Source organism: Durio zibethinus, chromosome 16 (genome assembly GCF_047325235.1).
Source record: "Durio zibethinus cultivar Kanyao isolate XHJ-2024 chromosome 16, ASM4732523v1, whole genome shotgun sequence".
Classification (NCBI taxonomy): Eukaryota; Viridiplantae; Streptophyta; class Magnoliopsida; order Malvales; family Malvaceae; genus Durio; species Durio zibethinus.
In genome coordinates, this window is record NC_143177.1 from 3,450,976 (window position 1) to 3,464,150 (window position 13,175).

The 13,175-nt window shown below is 29.1% G+C and overlaps 1 protein-coding gene across 1 annotated transcript; it reads right to left on the reverse strand.

The window, feature by feature from the left end:
• Positions 1-10,520: 10,520 nt before the first annotated feature.
• Positions 10,521-12,650, reverse strand: LOC111298516 (serine/threonine-protein kinase BLUS1-like). The gene is made up of 2 exons (XM_089744997.1): positions 11,076-12,650; positions 10,521-11,009 (listed from the first exon to the last, which is right to left on the reverse strand). Exons 1-2 carry the CDS (start codon positions 12,346-12,348, stop codon positions 10,729-10,731), a joined length of 1,554 nt encoding a protein of 517 aa, XP_089601123.1. The 5' UTR covers positions 12,349-12,650; the 3' UTR covers positions 10,521-10,728.
• Between the last annotated feature and the right edge of the window lie 525 nt (positions 12,651-13,175).

Here is a 13,175-nt window from a genome sequence, read left to right on the forward strand (position 1 = left end):
TTGAATGGTAACTATTGGAAAATGCGTTCTGTGTAAGCTTATTTGAAACTGAAGCTATCACATTTTTACTTTCCATCAATGCCAATGGTGTATGTGGTTTTATGTGTGATACTTTCTTCCTTCATTTATCACTACCCAATCAATTGTCTCAACTGCCCCATATATCCAATGGCTTCAATTGCTATTGGCGAAGTGCTGCGAGATGTTTTTTTCTCCAACAGGTGTCTATACACTCCTTCGTCGCCTGTAAAAAAGTGTTGGGCCTAAAGTAATAAACACAATAATACAGAAGTAATATATCGCAATAACCTACAGTAATAGACAACAATCAACAATTAACAACGTAGGAAAAATAAAGCACACTAAAATTTACGTGAAAAACTCTCAGTGCAGAGGGAAAAACCATGGATCACCAAAAAAATCTTCACTATCAAATAATGGATATGCAATGTTCTTCTCTTGCTACAACTAGAACTAATCAACAACTAGAGAGAGACAATTGAAAAAATCTTACTAAATAGATGACTCAACAAATACACCTTGGATTTGTTCCTAGAGAGCTTTAAACTCGATCTTCACCGTTCATAATGTAGAACTCTGAATCATAAACCTGCTGATAAAGTTTCAGCTTAATCAGACAACGGATTGACTTCTATTCAGCCAATTCTCTCTTATCTTTTTTCTCTTTATTTTTCTTGGCTTTTTTTTTCTTGGTTTTTGACACCACCTTAAAACAACCCCACCTCTTTTTATTAAGTAGCTAGGGCTCTGTGTAAAAAGAAAGACCAAAGCCTATGGCCTTTGATTGGCCCAAAACCAATTACATGGGGTTAGACCCTATTTTCCTAACAGTCTCCCCCTCCAGTCTTATTAAAAGGAGATTCATCACCATAGTAGTTTCATTTAGAACTTACCTTGGCCAAGAAACTCATTCTGATCAAGTTTTTGCAGAGCTCAAGCTTCTCTCTAGGAAGTATTTTAGTCAACATATCTGTTACATTTTCATTAGAATTAACTTTCTTCAATAGTATCTGTTGTTCTTCAAACACTGAATGTAACAAATGTTATCTAGCATCAATGTATTTTGTTATAGCATGGTACATGGCATTCTTACTCAAATTTAAAGCACTTTAGCTATCGTAAAACACCACATACTCTTTCTGATTCAACCTTAATTCAAGAAAAAAATGTTTCATCCAAAGCATTTCTTTACCTGTTTTGATTGCTGCAAGATACTTAGTCTCTGTAGTTGACAAAGCAACACACTTCTATAACTTAGACTACCAAGACACAGCTCTTTCTGTAAAAGTGAACAAATATTCTGAAGTAGATTTTCTACAATCAAGATCACCTGTCATGTTAGCATTAGTAAACTCTTCTAGAATTGGTTGTGAAACTCAATACTCAAATACATTTTTGAGGTACCCCTCAAATATCTAAAAATTTATTTCACTGTGTTTCAGTGAACCTTTTTTAGATTAGAAAGAAATATGCTCGCTACACCAACTGTATAAGTAATGTCAGGCCGTGTACTAACTATAAGATACATTAAAGAATCGATTGCAGAAGAATAAGAAATACTAGACATAGCTAGTTGCTCTTCCTTAAACACCAAACAAGATTTCTTACTCAAATGAAAATGGTTCGCAAGTGGACTACTAACTGATTTAGCATGTTGCATGTTGCATGTTGAATTTACTGAGCACTGTTCAACATACTTTTCCTGTGACAACCATAGCTTTTTAGGTTTTCTATCCCAGATAATGTCCATACTGAGAATCTGTTTTGCTAGACCTAAATCTTTCATGTTAAAAGACTTAGACAATTATTCTTTCAACTTGTAAACCATACTAGCATCTTGTCTCATAATCAACATATTATCAATATATAATAAAAGAATAATGAAGTTACCATCAAAAAATTTTTTGACATACATACAAGGATCTGCTACCGTTCTTTATAGCTATAACTCATCATAAAAAAATTAAACTTCTTGTACTACTATCGTGGAACTTGTTCAAGCCATATAAGCTTTTTTTCAATTTGCAAACTAAGTGCTCTTTCCTTTTCATTTAAAAACCTTCAGGCTAATTCATATAAATGTCCTCATGTAAGTCACCATGCAAGAATGTAGTTTTAACATTAAGTTACTCAAGCTCAAGATTCAAACTAGCTGCTAATTCTAGTACCACTCGAATGAAACTCATTGTCACAACTAGAGCAACGATATCATCAAAATCGATGCCTGGTTTTTGAGAAAAACTTTTTACTATCAAACGAGCTTTGTACCTCATTAGTTTATCACCATCTTTTTCAACTTGAACACCTATTTATTCTTTAATAGCCTTTTTCCTTTTAGAAGTTTAATAAGATTATAAGTACCACTTTTTCGTAATGACTCCATCTCTTCTTTTATTGCTTTTAACTAGTGCTCTCTATCCAGAGTAGCCTGCACATCTTGAAAGCTCTTTGGCTCCCTCTAACTGGTAACTAAAATAAAATATGAACTTGGATACATGGTAGATGGCCTGTGTTCTCTAGTAGATCTCTTAGGCTGAGACTTTATATCACTTGATGCCAAAGATAGCTTTTTTTGTTCAACACTTTCAGATAGAGAGGATTACTCTCCCTATTTAAAATTGATTGCATCTGACTTATCACTAACTATGGCTGGCTTATTCATATCCTTAAGTTTTATTTTTTGCTCATTTTTACCATTTGTGACTCTTTCTTATGAAACTCTTGTCGGTATTAAAACATCACATTCAACAATAATCCGTGTAGTTTTTTTATTTTTTTCAAGGTCTGCTCTGGCTTATTTTCATAAAATACAATATTTTTACTTTTAACTATCTTTCTCTTCACTGGATCTCATACCCTGTAGCTAAATTCTTCATCACCATATCCTATAAACACACATTCTGTAGATTTACTGTCAAGCTTTGACCTCTGTTCTTTTGGCATATGCATGAATACTTTACACCCGAAAACTTTCAAATGAGAGTATGAAGCATCTTTCCTTGTCCACACTCTTTTTGAAATGTCAAAGCCCAAATGAGCTGATGGTGATTTGTTAAGCAAATAACAAGCTGTGTTGACTGATTCACCCCAGAATGACTTTGGTAATTTTACCATCCTCAATATACATTAGACTTTTTTCACAATGGTGCGATTCATTCTTTCAACTACACCATTATGCTACGGTGTTCTAAGTTTTGTCATCTCATGTCTGATCTCATGCTTTGAATAATACTTTTCAAAGTCTTTTCCATAGCATTATCAGTTCGAATACATTTCAAGGACAACTCTGTCATCCTTTTCACTGTAGCATAAAATTTTTAAAAATACTATAGTATCTGACTTTTGTATTTTAATATATACACCCAAGTTTTACGTGAAGCATCATCAATAAAAGTAACAAAACACCTACTACCACCTAATGATTCAATCTCAATGGGACCACATACATTAGAATAAATCAATTCCAATCTATTTTCTTTTTTTTTTTTTAGAACTTTTATGAAAAGAAACTCTATGTTGCTTACCAAACAAATAATGATCACATGAATTGAGAGATATACCTTTAGTCAACCTAATGAGAGATTGTCTTGCCAAAACCTGTAGCCCTTTCCCACTCATGTGTGCCAGCTTTTTATGCCACAAGTTTGCTAAAGCATCATCCTTAATGGCACTTACTTGGTTGTTATTATCCATGTCTTATATATTGTGCAGCACAGTTTTCTTTTTGCAACTACCATAGATCTTTTGAGAAGCTTTCACTGTCCATTCTTTTGTTAACTCTTATATCTTTCCTTATCAAGGTTATTAATAGCAAGCCAGTTCATTCTCATAGCAAAAATGTGTCTAACATCTTTCAAAGTCAACATGCAGCCTGTACTAGTTTGTATAATAATATCACCAATCTCAATAATTTATGACACGCTTTTATTTTTCATCTTAGTGCAATCAAAGTCTCATGTTTTGTAAGTTGTAAATAACTCTATTTTAGGAACACAATGATATGTCGCTCCTGTGTCACCTATTCACTTAATGTCGGGATCACCAACATGATTACAATCACTATGTGTACAAATCAAAGTAACTGAATTATTATTTGAATTCACTACTGTAACATTGCCATCATTTGATCTCTTACCTTTCTCATCTTTTCGCTCTTGCTTCAAGATTTTGTAATGTCATTTTATATAACTTATTTTAACATGATAGAAACACTTCACTTTATCTTTAAACTCGGATTTATGTTTAGACTTACTACGACTTTTTGAATTTTGATCTCTATGATGTTTCTATCCCTGTTTTCTGTGACTAGAGCTTGATTCACAAGGTATACATCTTTTCGTATTGTTTCTTCATTAAATATATTGTCTTTTACCATTTTCAATATCACTATGTAATCAGGAGCTGAATTAAGAATAGTCACAACTAGAGTATTCCAGTTGTCTGACAATGAATATAAAAGAAACAACGTTTTCATTTCATCATCCATTTTAAGCTTTATAGTAGTCATTCGATTAAATATGTTTTAAAAATCATGCAAGTACTTTGTAATCGATCGTCCATCATTGTATTATAAAGTTACAAGCTTTTCAACAAGCATAACTTTATACATACATGTTTTTCTGTCATACAATGCTACCAATTTTTTCCAAACAGTGTGGGCATTTACTTTCTGCACTAGATGATGGAACACGCTGATATCAACTTATTTTCTGATTGTAACCAGTATTTTTTTGCCTAACTTCTTTCAACTTTCATCTTCATATCTGTTGGTTTAGTCGAATCATCTAATACCAATTCATACAAATCTTTACAGTATAGATGATTCTCCATCATAAGCTTTCAAATCAAATAATTTGATGCTATCAATTTTATTATAGAACCCGTATTGCCTTCCATGATATCAAACCAAATTTACTTCTATCTTAGGTTACTTTTGTATCGATTTCTCAAAATAAACTCTCATTCTGATACCACTTGTTGGGCCTGAAGTAATAAACACAACAACGCAGAAGCAATATATCGAAATAACCTATAATAATAGACAACAATCAATAATTAACAATGTAGGAAAAATAAAGCACACTAAGATTTACATGAAAAATCCTCCAATATAAAGGAAAAAACCATAATATGACTAAAATAATTATATAATTATATAATATATTATGTACACCATTCATATAAAATTGATCAGTATTGCGAAACAAATGCACTTCAAAATGAAGACATTTTTCTTTAAATTTTTAGTATTTAAAAAAATGAAATGTGTTTTAGTTACAATTGCAATTACATTCATGGTATAAATTTATGTAGTTTATGAATAATTATTTTCAATATATTTAACATTTTAACTCATTAATCTTAAATTTAAAGTTATAATTTTTGTTTTATTGATATTTATTTGTCTTATCAAAAACTCTATCAACAATCCAATCATTTTTACGAATGAAATGGTAAATAGATTAAAAAGATTTATTTATTTATTTGTGGTGAGTAAATAAAATTTTTTCATAATTATTTGATTATTTATTGTGTTATAAATTTTAAGAGATTAAAAAAATTAGCTTTTTTTGTAATTTAAGATTATGAAAATTTAAAAATTCATCTTACTTTAGAAAATTTTCATTTCACTATACTCTTTCGTTAAATATGGGTATTGAATGGAAATGATTTAATTATAATATATATATATATATATTTATAGATTTTTGCTTTTAAAAGGAAAAAAGATACAAAAAGGAAAAGTGAAAATGATAATATTAAATACATATAGGATTTATAAATTTTACAATTTAATTTATTTATTTTACTATTTTTAAATTTAATATTTTTATCAAGACAATAACTTAACTTAATTAATAAAAATGAATATATATTTTTTTCTTGTACAATAATTGCTTAAAACATGGGCTTGAAGGGATGATTAATAATAGAATTTTTGTATAGTTTTTTTCTTTTAAAAAGATAAAAGACACATAAAAACTATTTAAAAAAGTGTTCTTATAAGATATGAATTTGAATGGAAACTAGGGGTTTAATATAACATTGATAAATATTATAAAACCCGAAATAAATCTTATTTAGGTTTTGAGTATCTTTGAAATTTATTAGTCATATAAAACATTTTAACTTAGTTAATAAATGTTTATATTTGTCTTCTTATACATCTATTGTTTAATTAAAATATGGGTTAGAATGATTATTTATATAGTAAAAATTTTTATAAGCAAAACAGAATGTGGATAGTGTTTATATTATATTATATTATATAAACTCGAATGGATTTTAAGAGTTTAATGTCAATTTTAGAATTTTTTGGTTAATTAAATTTATTTATTTATTTTCATATTTCATTTGTAAATAAATTCTTTTCAAAACAACTTAAATAGTTCTTTTACTTTTTTCATTTGCACTTATAGTTAAAAACATGAATTAGAGCAATAACTTATAATAATAGAATTTTCATTTGAATTCTTCCTTTAAAAAAATATAAAGAAGGAACACATTAAAATATTAATATTTTAAATATATGTGAACTTGGATCAATTATTGGGGTTTAATGCTAAATAACAAAATCCACACTTCCTAAGATAAAGTACCTTTTAACGGTGGCATTGATTAGTGAGCATAAAATCATGTTAAAGTTCTTACATTATTAGACAATTTATGTTTTTATTAATTAGCAAAAAAGATAATTGTTTTTTATATTTTTTTAATCCACATTTATAACTTAAAACTTGGTTTGAACTATAAATTTTCGTTTATAAAAGGCATAAGTATAATTGAAAAGAAAGAAAATTTTCATATTAAATAAATTTGAAGTTAAATGAACACTAGAGATTAAATGCCAAATTCATAAATTTCATCATTTAAGTTTTATAATTTTATTTAGAGTAAAATAAAATATAGTGTGAAAAAGTACTCTAAGAAACTTTTCTACCTACTAGGGGCTGATATTTGCGTTCTTATAAGATTGATATGTTCATTAAAAGGATTATTTTTTTTAAAAGATAAATAAATCTAATAATTGAATATTAAATTTTTTACCTTTTCACATTATTTAAGTATAGTTAATTATTAAAATCTCTTATACCTTTTTTTTTAAAAAATTTGTTTGTATCTCATTATTTTAGAAATTGATAAATCTTCAAGTTTAATTGCAATATTGGTAATTTTCAACAAACCACTAGAATTTCTTAAAGAAAATTTAATTTATAACAAATAAAAATATATACCATGTAAAAAATACTTTAATGATATTCTAATGTTATAAATGTTTTTCATTATCCAACTAAGTTTTTTTAACCAAGTGTTGCAATATCAATTTTTTAATGTATCATTTAAAATTAAAATTGAATATATCTTTGCAAAATTTTAAAACGATATGTTAAATAAATTATTATAATGAAATTAATATTTGTAGGACTACTATTGTAAATATATCTCTTCACCAATTAGAAATTTATTATTAATTACACAATTGATTGGGGTAATTTAATTGATTGTGTTTTTCTTTGTTTTTAATTGTGTATTATGTTTTTGTGGTAATTTATTAGTAATGGTAATTTATCAATTATATTTACAATCAAATTAATTGTGGTAATTATGTATTAATAAATTACCATAATTAATTTATTAATAATCAAATTAATTGTGTTTTTAATTAAAAAAATTAATAAATTACCACAATTAATAGATAAATATTATTTGAAAAAAAAGTAAAGCCAAAAGGTTAAAAAAATAATACACAATCAATTTAATATATATCTATTTAAAATGGTGAAAATCAAAAGATAAAAAAATCAATTATCATAAATACATGTTGTTTTTATTAAAATCGAAAAAATTAAAAGGTAAATAAAGCTTAAAAAACATGGTTAGAGATCACAATTAATCAAATTTCAAATAAGTGAATATTTTCTTCAATACTATAAAAAACCATTAGACAAGAAAACCCAAAAGGCAAAATCAATGATCATAATTAATAGCTAAATATTATTTTTAAAATAGAAAAAATTGAAAAGATAAATAAAGCAAAAAATACATAAATAATTGTTACAATTAATAGATAAATATTATTTTTAAAACTTAAAAAACAAAAAGGTGAAGAAAGCTAAAAACACCAATTATTACAATTAATTATTAAAATTTAATTGATATATATTGTCCAATTAATTTTATGGTCATTAATGAACATATTTATTGATAACTTCAATTTAAGATATGTTTTTAAAAGTATAAGTAATTTGCTTGTCCCTTAAAATTTTAAAAATTTTATTTTGTGGAATAAGTTATTTGAATTTTTATGCCATATTAAAATATTAAAGAAGTTCTGTTATAACAAATATTTAATTAAAATTTCTATATATTCTAATTTTATCCTCTAATAATTCATAAAATTATAATAAGAATTATTTTTTTACATTTATTATTGTTTTAATTGGATAATCAAATTTAATTTTTTTTTATTTGGTTAATTTATTTACAAATAATTATAAGTGCTCTTTAGCTTCTACTATTTATTTTTTTCACTTTAAAACTTTTTATGGGATTTGATAAAGTTGAGTCTCACATTTTGTTAATTAAAATAAAAAATATTTTATCTAAGTTTTAAAACTAATTATTTAGTAACATGTCTTTTTAGCATTAAAATTGCAAATTAATCAATATGATTTACAAGATCAATTTTTATGTAAGGTGTAGTGAATTTTTATTTTGAATAAATTTTTAGATGCAATTATATTAAAACTTAGAAACATGTTATTTTCTTAATGTTTGTGTGTTCTTGTTTCATGTAGAAGATGTAATTTGATTAAAAATTTCATAAATAACATTTAGATTAAATTTTAATAGAGCAAAATCACTCAAATGTAATTAATATAAACCAATTTAAAGAATTTTAATCCTAATATTTTTATAATGAATTTCAACTGCAATATGATTAGATTCAACTCCTCAAAAGTAAATTGTTTTAAAAAATATAAATTTTAATGCAATTATAAATTCTAGGAATTTATAATCCATCTTATTATTCAAATTAACGAGATAGCATGCGAACGCATGATATTTTCATTAACATTTTCCACACTTAATTTCGGATTTGTATTTTTCAATATATAGTTTGTACCTTTTGAAATAGTAATAAAGTATTCTTTTCTCTTTAAATAAATAAAACATGTCGTTTATCTAAAGAATAAAATTTAAATAGAACAAATATGTGATACAAATAATATTTTTTTCATACATCAAATAAATAAAAAATAATAAAACTAGCATTTGTATTCAAATTGTTATGACAAAGGAAACAATTTAATCCATCTTTCTATTAAGATTTACATATTTATATTTAAAATTCAAGTACAATTGTTTTCATCTTAATCCCGTGTGTATTCCATTATCATACATAACCAAAACTCTTTTCATTAATTTAAAATGCAAGTTCAATTTTATTTGAAATCATATAATATTATTATATTAATAATTAATATAAAATTAAAAAAAATATGTTTTTAAAATTTTAATAATAAACATGACTAAATGGATAGTTCGGATCAATCAAAATTTTCAAGGTGTTCATTAAATGGGCTTAGTTTTTATATAATTTTTCTTAGATATCTCAATAAAAAAAGAAGTTATCTACATATTTTATAATTATTGATTCAGGTATTTAGACTTGGGATTAATTTTTTTTGTGGTGGAATTAACAATTCAGTCTCTAACAAGAAACCTGAATTAAAAAAAAAATTATTATTTTCCTTTAAAAGTGTATCTTGATAAAAGGAAAAAAAAACATGGAAATATACTTTCTCTGGATTATATAAGTTTATATTAAAACATAATAAGGATCAGTAGAAAAAAAAAACATAACTGAAACTGCAGCAATATGTTTGAACTTACAGAAATTAATCATTGTTTTGATCCTAATAATGTCATAATTTTAACACTGAATGGAAGATCCCAGTGACAGGATAATCATTGAAAATACAGCAGCTAACAAGGTAACAGATGATTGAATACTGGCCTCGTCCTTCTTGAAAAGACAGTAAATTTATACATGTGTTTCATTAAGAACCCAACCGGTGAATGGAAAAGAGAGGCGTTTAATATTTATATCGTGAGCATGACTGAACCTGAGAAACTCAGACCTCAAATACAAAGAAAAAAACTAACAATTTCTGGTTCAGCCAAAAAAATCCTGATTTGGGTCGGCTGCGGGGTGTTATAGTCATTGGTTTTAGCCTTTCTAGGTCTAAGCCCGATTCAGTGGACTATACAGAATAGACCAATGGCCATCATGTATGTTTCGGGTCATCAGCATGAGAACGCAAGATACTAAATTGGATTCTCACCCCAAAAAATTTAGTATGCTCGGGCATAAGCCAGTTTTTACTGATAATTTATATATGAAATGAAAATTCTGAGACTTGTAGCTCGTTCTTCAGGTATCAAAGAACATAGAATTATGCATAAAGAATGTCAAAAGTATCCATAATCTTTCAATTTCTTCCATTAGATGAAATCAAATATAGCCTATTTGGCATGTCCCTAATTCCCAACTATCTTAAGGCGCACATATTTGCACTAGTGATTCGTGTGATACACTATATGGACTCAAATCACAAAAAAAAAAAAAACTAGACTGAAATTTCACTCAATGTTCCAAATCTTCAACCAACTCGCAAATGTTGTAGTTGGGACGGGTAAGCCTCAATTATTTTCATCAGTGTTGGATGGACCAGAAGTCTGCATTCTGAGCATCTCTAATTGCATCTCCAATTCAAAGTTCTTTTGCCTTTCATGCTCCAACTCCAACCTCAACTTCTCAATCAACTGCACCAATTGATCTTCCCTGTTGATCACTTCCCCTCCAAGCAGGCTAATCATATATGTCACCTTCTGCATTTGATCATCCAAACTCTTTTTCAATGTCATCAGGTAACCCACTACTGTTTCTGCATTAAAAGTACTGTCAACTCCAGACTCATTCCCTGCAATTCGCTCAATGCCAGACTCTTCTTCACCATGAGAACCATCATTTACCCCCTCCCCAACACCCCCTGGTGAACTAATCAAACTTGACTCAGCCTCTGGTAAATTCAAATTTGATCCCCCAGGATTAGCCGATCCATCCGAGTCACCTGCCTTTACTGGAATGATCGTTTCGCCACCAAAACGAACCTGTTTCCCAATTGGATCGTCTTTGGACTCGCTGGTGAATACAGGGTCAAGCTCGAACGCATCTTCATTGAAGTTCCACCCACTAATCCTTCTATGTTTAACAAGCTGAGACCCTGATTCCCCATCAACATCTTCATAATCTACTCCAACATCAACACCCTCCCTAAGAATCTTGCTTACCCTGAACCGCTCTTCAACACTGGGCAATCCATGCAACACATGCTCGACAAGAAAATCCAAACCTTTGCAACTTTTAAAAAAGGAATGTTTCAAAAGCTTCTCTGCCGAGGGTCGCTTCCCAGGATCTTGATCAAGACAAGAAGCAACCATATCTTTAAAGGCCTTTGAAAAGTTTTTGGTCTTACCTTTCTTGCTATTATTTTCAGAATCAGGAAATGTAAACCGCTTGGTAATCTTCATGATCAAAGACTTTGAAGGAGGTAGATAAGATAAAGGAGGCCTTCCATGGGCTAATTCTAGCGCGGTTATACCAAAAGACCATATATCAGCCTTAAAACTATACCCTGTATTTGAGTGTATCACCTCTGGTGCCATCCAATATGGGGTTCCCGACTCATCAGTAATAACCAACGGTGATGAAGATGTCGATGAACACGATTCGTGACCTGAACTCAACTCATAAGTCGAAGCTGAAAACCCAAAATCCGCAAGCTTAACACACCCAATTGAGTCCATCAAAATATTGCCAGCCTTTATATCTCTATGCAAATGCCCTTGGATGTGAAGATATGACAATGCATTGAGGGTTTCTTTGAGAACAATGGCAATGCATTGCTCTGACAAACCGTCGGGGAAAGAAGATGAGATTATGGATTGTAAAGAACCGCCAGACATAAATGGCATCACCACCCAGAGACGTCTGTCAACGGTGAAGGAGCAATGAGCATTGAGGATGTTGTGGTGTGAAAGAAGTGACATGTTGTTGCTTTCACGTCGAATGTTGTCGAAATCAGCCGTGGGCTGATCAAGATCAATGGCTTTGATGGCAACAACAATTGAATTCATGGGAACACATTCGGCTTTGTAAACTACGGCACTAACGCCAGCCCCGATTTCATCAATAATCTTGTAAGACTCCGAATCTAATGGAAATTGAAGCTTGGGATGACCTTCTTCTTCACAGGCCATGAGGTTCTTTGGATCTTTTCCCTTCTTTTTTGAGTGAAAGGCTTTGAGAATTCTTGATGTTGTTGTTGTTTGGGATACGGTTTTCTTGCAGGATTCTTGAAGAATAAAGAAAGACGAGAGAAAGAGAAAGGAAAAAAATGGGGTTTTAGGCGGTTTTCTTGTGAGGTTTGAAAAGGAATGACTTTGTTATAGCTAGCAATGATTTATATATCCTCGAGAGGGTAAAGAAGATGCATGTGAATTTAGATTTATAGCTGCTTCACCTAAGAGAAAGAGAGTGAAATTCAGGCTTCCGGCATTCAACACAATACAAAGGGGCAAAGGCCGAAGGTCATAGCCCAAAGGCGATGGGATTTTGGTTGTTTTGGGCATTCGGAGTAATCTGTGTATTAGCCTAGCAGAGCAGGAGGCATTTTGTAGTTTACAAGAATGGGTCTCGCGCTACATTGTAGTTTTCTTTTTTTTAATTAAAAATTATAAAAATGGTAATTTATTATAAATAAATTATTCAATTACAAATAATTTATTAAAAATATTATAAAATATATCATCCATATACACTTCTATTTCTTTATGGATCATCTCTTGAAAGAGAGTCACCATTGCTCTTTGATAAGTAGCACCAGCATTTTTCAACCCAAAAGGCATGATTTTGTAACAGAATGTCTCTCACATGGTCACAAATGTGGTTTTCTGTATATCATCTTGAGCTATCTTGATCTGATTATAGCCTGAGAAACCATCCATAAAGGAAAATGTGGAGTGCCTAGCAGTATTATCTACTAGAGTATCGATATGTGGTAGAGGAAAGTTATCTTTGGGACTTG

What these genes read in the sequence shown, in the direction of transcription:
- LOC111298516 (XM_089744997.1), bottom strand. Translation starts at nt 12,348, where the DNA reads ATGGCCTGTGAAGAAGAAGGTCATCCCAAGCTTCAATTTCCATTAGAT. An exon ending in TTTGATTAGTTCACCAGGGG is followed by an intron (nt 11,010 to 11,075) that starts GTGTTGGGGAGG and finishes AGCGAATTGCAG; the next exon opens with GGAATGAGTCTGGAGTTGAC.